The sequence below is a fragment of the Stenella coeruleoalba genome, assembly GCF_951394435.1.
Source record: "Stenella coeruleoalba genome assembly, chromosome: 3".
Lineage (NCBI taxonomy): Eukaryota > Metazoa > Chordata > Mammalia > Artiodactyla > Delphinidae > Stenella > Stenella coeruleoalba.
In genome coordinates, this window is record NC_137148.1 from 26,611,064 (window position 1) to 26,623,632 (window position 12,569).

General features: G+C 35.2%; 1 protein-coding gene across 3 annotated transcripts in view; it reads right to left on the minus strand.

The window, feature by feature from the left end:
* Nucleotides 1–1,256: 1,256 nt before the first annotated feature.
* ZFR (zinc finger RNA binding protein) overlaps nucleotides 1,257–12,569 on the minus strand; it is a 76,031-nt gene continuing 64,718 nt past the window's right edge. For 2 of the 3 annotated variants that reach the window (XM_079915664.1, XM_079915663.1), the window contains 3 exons: nucleotides 6,488–6,599; nucleotides 6,272–6,369; nucleotides 1,257–3,599 (listed from right to left, as the gene is read on the minus strand). In XM_079915664.1, coding sequence (XP_079771790.1) covers nucleotides 3,420–3,599; nucleotides 6,272–6,369; nucleotides 6,488–6,599 — 390 coding nt within the window. In that variant the 3' untranslated portion in view covers nucleotides 1,257–3,419. Of the gene's footprint in view, nucleotides 3,600–6,271; nucleotides 6,370–6,487; nucleotides 6,600–12,569 lie in introns of those variants that run through there. The other variant, XR_013827443.1, reaches the window with a different exon arrangement.

Consider the following 12,569-nt stretch of genomic DNA (forward strand, 5'->3'; position numbering starts at 1 on the left):
AGGGGAGCACATGTTGATGCTGACATGTGCACAGACCACGTGTGGAAGGATATACAAATGGATAACACTGCCTCTGGAAAGGGGAACCACGTAATGGGAAAACAGGGGGAGGTAGAAGGTATTTTATGCTGTAAACCCCTTTACAATTTTTGACTTTTGTAACATGTTATGAACAATCCATTCAAACAACTAAGAGAAAGTCCATCTTAGAATGCACATTCTCAGGCTTATTCTGGCCCTCCTTAGAATTTCTGGAATTAGGGTTTAGGAATCTTAATTTCTAGAATGGTCCCCACATGACTCTCATGAACAAATTTGAGATCACTGCTATGAATATTATCTATGACACTAAAATTTGCCCTTTATTGGGAAAAAATTTTTAAGTTAGCTCTGCCAAATTCAGTACAAAAGATGGTGAATCCATTAAAGTAACTGTTTATAACTTAAATTCACAACATATACTGACAACATAATATGATGACCATGCAAAAGATTTGATGCTTTGTCAATAAGCAAAAAACATGATTTAAAATACTGTTGACTTAAAATAATCAGAGATCCTTTCTTATGCTGTTTATGCAAGTTTCCTTTTCCTTTTTTTGGGTGAAGTAGAAAAGGATAGCTTTATTTCTTTGCCAGGCAAAGGGGGACACAGTGGGCTTCTGACCTTGAAGAAAACTACATTTCTCTGTTCGAATCTGCCCTTTGGAACTCAGGGAAGGTCATGGAGGCTGGAGTCTTGACTACAGAAAATGGGGGACAAAGGGGCCTCCATGCCCGGGAGCCCTATAGGGCCTCACTCAGTTTCACTCCACCCTTTTCATTGATACTCCTCAATCTTGAGGACAGATATTGGACAAGAAAGGGAACAATCATTTTGGATAGAGATGAAGTTTTCATTTTTAATACTAGCTTATTTAAAGAAATAGAAGAAACAATAGTGGTGAAGACAAAAATCTAATTTGTAATGCATCATGTAATTGGGGGATGGTTGAATTAATTTGTTTTATCTGGATTATCATTACTGAAACATAAGCATGCACTATAACAAGGAGAGCTAGTTTGAGATGCAGAGAAAACTGATAAGTAAATTAGTTGCCGAAACAACTGGTTCAAGAACGCATTAGCATGATAACCAATGCTTCTTTTGACCAAAGCAGAAGAGATACTAACAAATACTCAAGTCAGCTTTATTTCATATAAGATGGTTAATGTGAATCTAGCTACAGCTGTAAAAACCATTAAGCCATGCAAAAAATAAATAATACTGAAATAATTATCTTTGTAAAAAAAATTTAAGTGTCACCACTTGTATATCTGGATGAAGACACCTGAAACTAAATGCAAAAATTTGGAACTTAGGCTGAGAACATTTTTAGAACATAACTAATTGCAAGATGAAGGGAGCAGGCTGGCAAAGTGCTGAGCATAAACTTTGATACCTGACTTTCAATTTCAACTGTGTCACTAAATTGATGTACTAACTTTAATTAGCCACTCTGGGCTTTAGTTTCCTCACCTAAAAAATAAGAAATACAGCACCTTACTTATTCTTAATTTGTTATGATAGTTTTAAACAGGAAAACGTGTGAAAGACCTAGCATGGTGTCTGTCATTAGTGAGTGATAAATGTCAGTTCTTTTCTTCTCTCTTAAGTAAGAAAACTGTGAGAAACAAAATTCCAAATTTTTTTTACTGGGTGACCAAAATGAGACCCGGAAAGATTAAAAAAAAAAAGAAAAGAAAAGATGCTTGCTTGAGTTACAAAGATAGTATGTGACAAAATTTGGGAGAAAAAACAGAGTCTCCTGTTCTACTTCCCCAGCGGTTGTCTCCTACAGTCTCCTGGTCCTCTAAGAGCCTGGGGGAAGATTCTGACCCAAGAAAGAAATTGAACGAATATGGTATTGAATTACACAATTTTCTGGAAATTACGTGCCCAGGAAACATCATTTGTCAGAAATAACAAGATGTAAGTAGCCAATAAATTTGAATATGGTTTTACTGAAGCATACGTCATTTCAAAGCAGAAGTATTTATGTCAATTCTAACATATAATACAGTTAAGTCATTATATGAATTTAAGTTTTTATTTGTGTATTTCACTGTAGTGCTGTGACAAAATGACATTTGTGTACCAGAGCATACATATATCCACAGTAAGATGTAACTTTTCATTACACCACTGCTAGAATATTTAGCTTTTTGTAGGACACATAAGCAGGTAAGATGGCCACACCAAATAATTTTCTGTTTTTTTTCCCTTAGATAACCTTAATTTTTTAAAATCAGTAATACTCTATCAACCTCACTGTTAATAGAACTGTAAATTATCTGGGTGATGGGGTGTGGGGACGGGGGGAGGGATAATTCAACTATTATTATACTGTAATAGTCGCTAGAGTAATCTCACACACACCAATAATGAACTGTCTTCATAATTAAGGGCTAGTTACTGTTGTTAGTTGCACAATGATACAGTTCCTTTTGAAAATATTGGTTAGCCCACTTATATATGAAAAATGCCCTTTCCACTTATGCAGAAGAAAAAAATATTCAGAAAGTTATTTTTGGCCTTGCTATGTCAAAAAGTCAACTGTACAAAGACCTACGTGTCAAACCTAAAATTATAATTTTAAAAGTATTAAAAACAAAAATGTCATGCATTTTTATTATCAATTATGCAGAGGCTTTAAAACTGTCGCAAGACCATATAGTATATATTAGCTTTTATACTGCTAATGCACAACTAACAGCAAACTTGATTAGATTAACAGAAATCTGTCTTAATTACACCTTTATATATCACACTAGAGAGACAAATGCCACAAGATCTGCAGAAACATTGAGTTCTGAGCACTTAAATGGCAGGATAACTTTTTTGTGTTGTAATCTATCACATAAAGAATAACAAAAGGAGGAAATTCTGCAGTCTCACGTTACAAAAAAACGTACTGCTGTAAAATATTAAGAGAGGGTAAAGGATATCTGTAACACAAAGTAACAACTAGTATCAAACAGCAAACAAAACCTCTAAATAAAAATATCAAAATACACATAGCAACTGAGCACAAATACTGCATTAAATATAGTAAAGATTTAATAGGACTAGTTAATAAAAGACACAAATATAGGGGGAGCTAGGGCAACCAGTAAATAAAACCAAAAATAATGGGAAAAAAAATCAGAACAATTGTTTTTCCCCTAGTTGGAGCACAATTTTGGGGGGGTGTCTTTCCATTCATATAATACCTAACACTGTACATTAAAAGATTTTAATATCATAGAAAAACTTGGTTCTTCCATGAAATTCTTTAAATTCTTGATAATTTTTTCAAAGTAGACATCATTATGAATGAAAAACAGCCAACAAATGGGCACCTGTTGCCTTTTAACACTGCAGATTTTACAGAAACTTTTTAAAAGTTATCATAATCCTTTTTGTCTTTTTTCCCCTCAGCTTCAAATCCATCAACTCCATCACTATCCCTTCTTCGCTTCCTGTTGTTGTGGATGTTAAAACGTTGGCTCATTTGGGGTAGTGGATCCATGCCCAGAACTTTGTGTATCTGGCGGAATGCAAGGAGTCTCAATGCAAACTACAACAACAAAAAGAGTCAGAATTTAGTTAATTTAAAAAACCAGTATTAATTCTTATTAGGTTTATAGCCCCAAATGACAATATAAAAAAGCATGTTTAATGAAAGAAACATCTTGAACGATATTAAATTTCACAAATGAAATACTCCATATGTTCTGATGTTTTTATTTTCAGGCTTTAATGTGTACATGCTGTTTTGTTTTTTAAAGCATAAGTTAAAAAAATAATTCTTAAAAAAAATTAGTATAATGTTCATTAAAAAAATCCTAAAACAATATACAGCAAAAGAAAAAGTGTCTCACTTATTGAATTAACATCTCTTTGGTTCATATTCACTCATCTTCCTACTTTTCCTGTGGATGCCCATGCACACAGGCTCAGGCATGGGGTACACGTGTGCGCACACACACACACCTCCCCCCAGGTTTACAAAATGAGGATTATACTTCTACAACTTGTTACTTCATGAACTAAAAAAAAGATTTTTCACTATGTGGCTATGTATACATAGGAATATGTTAGGCATCAATGTCACAAGACCTATGTGTCACAAGATATTTGAGACATAATTCCCCAGTTTTCTGGGGGATATATACCCTTTAAACTAATATAAGGAAATTCTACAGTCATTTGATCAAATGGCAATTTTCACTACATAGTTAAACCTTCAATATAACTGTTTATAGACTATTTCTTGAGATATAATTCACATATAAAATTTGTCCTCTTAAAGTGTACAATTCAGTGGGTTTTTTTTAGTATACTTACAAAGTTTTTCAACCATAACCACTCTCTAATTCCAGAACATTTTCATCACCACCTCTCACCCGTAAAAAAACCCCATGGCCCAACAGCAGTCATTCCTCAATTCCTCTACCCTGAGGCCCTCACAACCACTACTTTTCTATCTTGATAGATTTGTCTACTATGGACATTTCATATAAATAAAATCATACAATATGACTTTTTGTGTCTGGCTTCTTTTACTTACATTAAGGTTTTCAAGATTCATCTACATTATACTATGTATCAGCACTTCACTCCTTTTAATGGCTGAGTAATTTTCCACTGTATGAATATACCGCATTTGTTTATCCACCTATCCATCAACTGATATACACTTGGGATGTTTCCACTTTTTGGCAATTATGCACAATGCTTCTACGAATATTTGTGCATAAATTAAAATTTTTTTTTATTTTTTGTGTATAACTTTTTAATGAACATATATTTGCAGTCCTTTGAATATACTTAGGAGTCAAACTGCTGAGTCATATGGTAACTCTATGTTTAACTTATTGAGGAAGTGCCAAACTGTTTTCCACAGTGGCTGCTATTCAGACTATTTTTAATCCCTGTTTATCTTCTTCAGCTGAGATAGTTATTGACTACAATCATCCAAGTGAGAATTTACTGTTCTAAAACTTTTTTCCAGATTAGATGATTCTAGTTCCTTAGAAGTCTCCTCATACATTGATTGGCTTTTCAAAACTTCAAAAGTCCCCAAATCACCTTGGTTGGAACTTGATACAGCATTCTGTGTAAGCCTGCAGTTCTGGATCTTTGGCAGTACTGGGTACTTCTCTATCTCATCTAAGTTATAAGGCTGTTAACTTTCTGAAGTGAAACTAGGAATATTTATCATAACAGAATACTGATTCTTTATTTAGAGATACTTACAAAAGGTCCTTCCCAAAGATAAACAGAATAATGTTTTCTTCTGTATTAAAAGAAAATATCCAAAGATATCTGGTGTATAATAATGAATAGTAATACACTTCTACCACAGACATATTGCTACTGATCATCAGCTTTTTCTAATACTAGGAGTTTCTAAATAGAAGAGTACTCCAGTAAGGAAAACTAAAATAGCATCTGAGGATGGAGTGCACACTGTAAGCTCTTGTTCTGCATGTGATTGATATATATTACTAAATTCTAACAAGAAGAGAGATTTCTACTGTGTAACTGTAAATTATTTAGCAGCAAACAAAATTTGAGGATACTGAAATTATTCCCATAAAAAGTCACCTTGGAATTTTTAAACAATATCAAAGGAGACAAGGTTTACTTAATTCCTTTTTTGAGGGGGCAGATTAACCTTATTCTCCTCTTCGTATACTTCTGGACTCAAAAAAACAAAGCAATAGCAATTTTAGACTGATTGAAATATTAACTTATTTAATCTTCCCAACAATCCTATTTGAGACAGACACTGCTCTTATCCCTTACAGATGAGCGGGCAGAGCTGCTATTCAAACTCAGGGAGTCTTGACTTCAGGGCCCACACTTTTAATTACCACATTCGCTGGCTTTTTCAGTGGCAGGAAAGGCTAAATCATAACAAAAATTTCCATAAACCATACAACGTATCACTTCTGTACATAAAGAGGACATAAATAGCTTCTCTACTGACCCTGATATACAACGTAATACCAAGATTTAGAGACACTGAAAATACTGCTGTATTTTTATATTTATATAATACTTAAAGAGACATGCACATAGTTAAAATAATAAACTTGAAGATTACATTGATGAAATCTAGTTTAAATTATATCCTCTCTAAGGGTTTACTTACAATGATTTTTTCTAAAGGACAATTATAAAAAACCAAAACTTTAAGGGCAGTGATAGAACAAAGCTTTGGGATTGGGAACACACTGGTACCTGTGCACTGGATGTGATGTCTTCACGCTGCTGGTCAGTCATTGTTGCCAAGGTATCAAATGGATCCTTCTCACAAGGATCCAGAAGTCCAGGACTACCTACAGCAATCACCGTAGGGAGAAAAAAGCATTACCATCATCCATTTGTAAAATAAAGAAGAGTTCTCATTCAACCATCAAACACAAAAACAAACATTAAAAATGAAGTAAAACTTACCTTTAAGAATAATCCCTGAAGAAATGCACTCAAACACTCTTCTCAGTGCATCTCCAGGACTCTGAGGACTAGAAGCACTACTGATTGCTTTCTCTACTAGTAACTCCATAGCCTAAAAACAAAAAAATAAAAATGTGCTTAACAGCTTACAGCCCAAAGGAATTATTCATTTTCAAATACCAGAATGACAAACTACCTGCAAAACTGTCAATAAAAAATTTAAAGATTGAAAAGGTTACATAGACCGAGTCACAAAATTAGAAAAAAATTACATATAGTATAAAAACACTCAAAATTAATAAGTAATGAAAACAAAAATAATAAGACTATATAATTGACATCTTAAAAATATTTTATAATTTATGCTAAATGAAAAATAGATTAATAGGTTTTTTGTTATTTTTAGTTGTTATCCTTTCCTATTAAAATATGACAGTCCTTAAAATTCTTTCGATATTTAGGACTCACATACATATGTTCTTTAACACCTACATACTGATGATACTAAGTCGTTAGAGCAAGACAGTATTCTACTAGGAAGACTTTTGTTTTCTTTACGAACAATTATCTAATTTTCATTTACCATACAACTGTACTACTATTATCCTTAAGGAAAACACAACTTATGCTTTCACTGTAAATTACATTTGAGAGACTCAAAATCTAAACCAATGAATAAAAGAAAGAAGTACAGATTTAGATCCAGAAAGTGTTTTGAAGGGTCTATTAGAAAAATGTTTCCACTTAGAGTTTAAAAATTGAGATATAATGTACCACTCAGTGGTTTTTAGTACATTTACAAAGTTGTTCAACCATAACCACTCTCTAATTCCAGAACATTTTCATCACCCCCCCAAAAAACTCCATACCTATTAGCAGTCATTCTCCATCCTCCCTTTCTTCCATCCCCTGGCAACCACTAAACCACTTTCTATTTCTATAGATTTGCCTCTTCTAGATACTTCATACAAAGAACCATATGTGACTTTTTGTATCTGGTTGGTTTCTTTCACTTAGCATAATGTTTAAGGTTTGTCCAAGTTGTAGCCTTTACTTAAATTATAAATAAAACCACCAATAACACTTCAAAGAAATTAAATAGATTGCAACTAGAATGAAATCCTTAAAATGATACTGAAACTGAAAATACCTTAGGGAGAATCCATTTTTAGCTATATACTTAAAAAACTCATAAATTTAATCAGAGGTAAAAACTACATCCACCTATTCACCCCGAGGCCATTACTAAGATCTCTGAAGTAAGAGTAATTCTTAAAAGGCTGGACATTTGGAGGCTTCAGTCCCAAACAAATTAGGAATAAATTGTAAGAGAGATGTGAATTAAAAGAGATAGTGCACATTAAGAGCTATAAAAAAATGATAGCTGGAAGCAAGAAGTTAAAAAAATCTGAGAATAATGAATGTTAATAATGATAAATGTAAATTACAACAAAAAAATTAAGATGCTTCAGTTTATTCAACTGAAGAATGCAGTAAGATGTTCAAGACAATTTTTAAGGATTTTCATTTTAAAATTTTAGTATTTTAAGGAATCAGCTTCACTTATCTAGACAACTCTATGAATGTAGAATAAACACCTTTCCTTTCCAGACAAGTCAAGTATTATTTCAAGATGTCCAAAAGACTGAAATCTTTGAAGATTAAAGGACTTTCAAGTGTCATTTATTTTGGATTTTTAAAAATTCTACTTTATTTAGTTTTTTGGCTTCGTCAGGTCTTAGTTGTGGCAGGCGGGGTCTGCGTTGAGGCACATGGGGTCTTTCGTCTGGTTGCAGGCTCTTCATTGTGGCGTGCGGGTTTTCCTCTAGTTGTGGAGCACAGGCTCCAGGGCAGGCTGCTCCAGAGTGCGTGGGCTCTGTAGTCTGCGGCACGCGGGCTCTCTCGTTGAGGTGCACGAGCTCAGTAGTTGTGGTGCTGGGCTTAGTTGCCCCGTGGCATGTGGGACCTTAGTTCCCCAACCAGGGGTCAAACCTGCGTCCCCTGCATTGGAAGGTGGATTCTTTACCACAGGACCACCAGGGAAGTCCCCCAGATGTCATTTATTTTGAACCCCTCTGCGTAACCTAAGTGGCCAGTATGTAGAAAATACTCAATAGGACTTCCCTGGTGGCACAGTGGTTAAGAATCCGCCTGCCAATGCAGGGGACACGGGTTTGAGCCCTGGTCCGGGAAGATCTCACAGGCCACGGAGCAACTAAGCCCATGCGCCACAACTACTGAGCCCGCGTGCCACAACTACTGAAGCCCGCATGCCTAGAGCCTGTGCTCTGCAACAAGAGAAGCCAACGCAATGAGAAGCCTGTGCACAGCAACGAAGTAAGTAAATAAATAAATAAAACACTCAATAAATGTTTATGAAACAGAATACTTTTGGAAAGAAATATGAAGATAATCCTGCTAATAAAAGAAATCAAGGCTTATAATTAACAAGTTACTAAAATACAAAATTGATGTCCTAATATATGCAACTTTCCGAAAATAATTCTAATTTATACTAAGTACTTTTAGAGAATGTTAAGAGAAAAATAAGTATTAAATAATCAGCTATAATATAGCTATGTCAAGATATAAAATGTTACAAGTAATTCAAAGCTTTTTCAAAATCTGCTTACTGACTGACCTTAGAAGTGGGAATTTGTAATTTAAACTTATATATTAAGGTAGAAACTGACTAAAAACCAAGAAAGAAATGAATGATTTATGGAATACAGAAAGTCCATATATTTAATCACACAATAAAACTAAGTCAACTATCTGCCTTGACATCATTTGCTCTGAAGGAAGCAATTGAAAAATGTTAATTTTCTATAGAACATGGTTGTTCTCCAAGCAGAGGTCTACAGTTAAGAAAGCAACAAAAGTAGAACACAAGAGGTTTATATACTCTGAAATGTACGCATTCAAAAGTAAAAGGACAGAAAACTAGGGCACCTAACAGGCACCCGTGAGGGACCACAGACACCTAAGGGAATGGGAGGAACCCCCGGCAATTGGTTGCTTCAATTATATTTTTATTTTTCCTAATATGTTTTTTTATCTTTCTGATTTTGTTTTTCATTCTTTGTTATTGTATTGCTCCTTTCTTTCTTTCTTTCTTCCTCCCTCCCTCCCTCCCTTTCTTTTTTTTTTTTTTGGCGTGCTACACAGCTTGTGGGATCTTGGTTCTCAGGCTGGAGGTCAGGCCCGAGCTCCTGCAGTGGGACCTCCGAGTCCAAACCGCTGGACTAACAGAGAACCTCAGACCCCAGGGAATATTAATCCGAGTGAGGCCTCCCAGAGGTACTCATCTCAGCAGGAAGACCCCGCTCTATCCAACAGCCTGTAAACTCCAATGCTGGACACCTCAGGCCAAATAACTAGTAAGACAGGAATACAGCCCAACCCATCAAAAACAAAAAAAACCCAAAAAACGAAACGACAAAAAGATATGTTACAGATGAAGGAGCAAGGTAAAAACCTACAAGACCAAATAAATAAAGACGAAATAGGCAACCTATCTGAAAAAGAATTCAGAGTAATGACAGTAAAGATGACCCAAAATCTCGGAAAAAGAATGGAGAAAATACAAGAAACATTTAACAAGGATCTAGAAGAACTAAAGAGCAAACAAACAGTGATGAAAAACACAATAAATGAAATTTAAAATACTCTAAAAGGAATAGCAGAATAACTGAGGCAGAAGAACGGATAAGTGAGCTGGAAGATAAAATGGTGGAAATAACTGTGAGGGAGCAGAATAAAGAAAAAAGAATGAAAGGAATTGAGGACATTCTCAGAGACCTCTGAGACAACATTAAACACACCAACATTTGAATTACAGGGGTCCCAAAGAAGAGAAAAAGAAAAGGTCTGAGAAAATATTTGAAGAGATTATAGTCAAAAACTTCCCTAACATGGGAAAGGAAATAGTCAATCAAGTCCAGGAAGGACAGAGTCTCCCATACAGGATAAGCCCAAAGAGAAACAGGCCTAGACACATTAATCAAACTATCAAAAATTAAATACAAAGAAAAAATATTAAAAGCAGCAAGGGAGGGCTTCCCTGGTGGTGCAGTGGTTGAGAGTCCACCTGCCGATGCAGGGGACACAGGTTCGTGCCCCGGTCTGGGAAGATCCCACATGCTGTGGAGCGGCTGGGCCCGTGAGCCATGGCCGCTGAGCCTGCGCATCCAGAGCCTGTGCTCCACAACAGGAGAGGCCACAACAGTGAGAGGCCCATGTACCACAAAAAAAAAAAAAAAAAAAAAAAAAAAAAAAAAAAAAAAAGAAATGAAAAAGGAGAGATCACAACTGACACTGCAGAAATACAAAAGATCGTTAAGACACTACTACAAGCAACTATATGCCAATAAAATGGACAACCTGAAAGAAATGGACAAATTCTTGGAAAAGTACAACCTTACAAGACTGATCCAGGAAGAATTAGAAAACATAAACCGGCCAATCACAGGTAATGAAATTGAAACTGTAATTAAAAATCTTCCAACAAACAAAAGTCCAGGACCAGATGGCTTCACAGGCAAACACTATCAAACATTTATAGAAGAGTTAACACCTATCCTTCTCAAGCTCTTCCAAAAAATTACAGAGGGAGGATCACTCCCCAAACTCAGTCTACGAGGCCACCACCACCCTGATATCAAAACCAGACAAAGAGGTCACAAAAAAAGAAAATTATAGACCAAAATCACTGATGAACACAGACGTGAAAATCCTCAACAAATACTAGCAAACAGAATCCAGCAACACATTAGAAGGATCATACACCATGATCAAGTGGGATTTATCCCAGGGATGCAAGGAAACTTCAATATAGGGAAAACAATCAATGTGATACACCATGTTAACAAAATAAGGAATAAAAACCATATGATCATCTCAACAGATTCAGAAAAAGCTTTTGACAAAATTCAACACCCATTTATGATGAAAACTCTCCAGAAAGTGGGCACAGAGGGAACCTACCTCAACATAATAAAGGCCATATACTACAAACCCACAGTAAACATTGTTATCAATGGTGAAAACCTGAAAGTATTTCCTCTAAGATCAGGAACAAGACAACGATGTCCACTCTCACCACTCTTATTCAATATAGTATTGGAAGTCCTAGCCACAGCAATCAGAGAAGAAAAAGAAATAAAAGGAATACAAACTGGAAAAGAAGAAGTAAAACTGTCAGTTTGCCAATGACATGACACTATACATAGAAAATCCTAAAGATGCCACTAGAAAACTACTAGAACTAATCAATGAATTTGGTAAGGTTGCAGGATACAAAAGTAATGCAGAGCAATCTCTTGAATTCTTATACACTAACAACGAAAGATCAGAAAGAGAAATTAAGGAAACAATCCCATTTACCATCGCAACAAAAAGAATAAAATACCTAGGTATAAACCTACTTAAGGAGGCAAAAGACCTGTACTCAGAAAACTATAAAACACTGATGAAAGAAATCAAAGATAACATGAATTGATGGAGAGATATTCCATGCTCCTGGACAGGAAGAACCTATATTGTGGAAATGACTATACTACCCAAAACAACCTACAGGTTCAATGTAATCCCTATCAAACTACCAATAGCATTTTTCACAGAACTAGAATAAGAAATTTTACAATTTGCATGGAAACACAAGAGAACCCGAAGAGTCAAAGCAATCTTGAAAAACAAAAACGGAGATGAAGGAATCAGGTTTCCCGACTTCAGACTATACTACAAAGCTACAGTAATCAAGACAGTGTGGTACTGACACAAAAACAGAAATCTAAATCAATGGAACAAGATAGAAAGCCCAGAGATAAACCCACGCACATATGGTCACCTTATCTTTGATAAAGGAGGCAAGAATATACAGTGGAGAAAAGACAGCCTCTTCAATAAGTGGTGCTGGGAAAACTGGACAGGTACATGTAAAAGTATGAAATTAGAACACTCCCTAGCACCATACACAAAAATAAACTCAAAATGGATTAAAGACCTCAATATAAGTCCAGACACTATCAAACTCTTAGAGGAAAACATAGGCAGAACACTCTATGACATAAATCACAGCAAG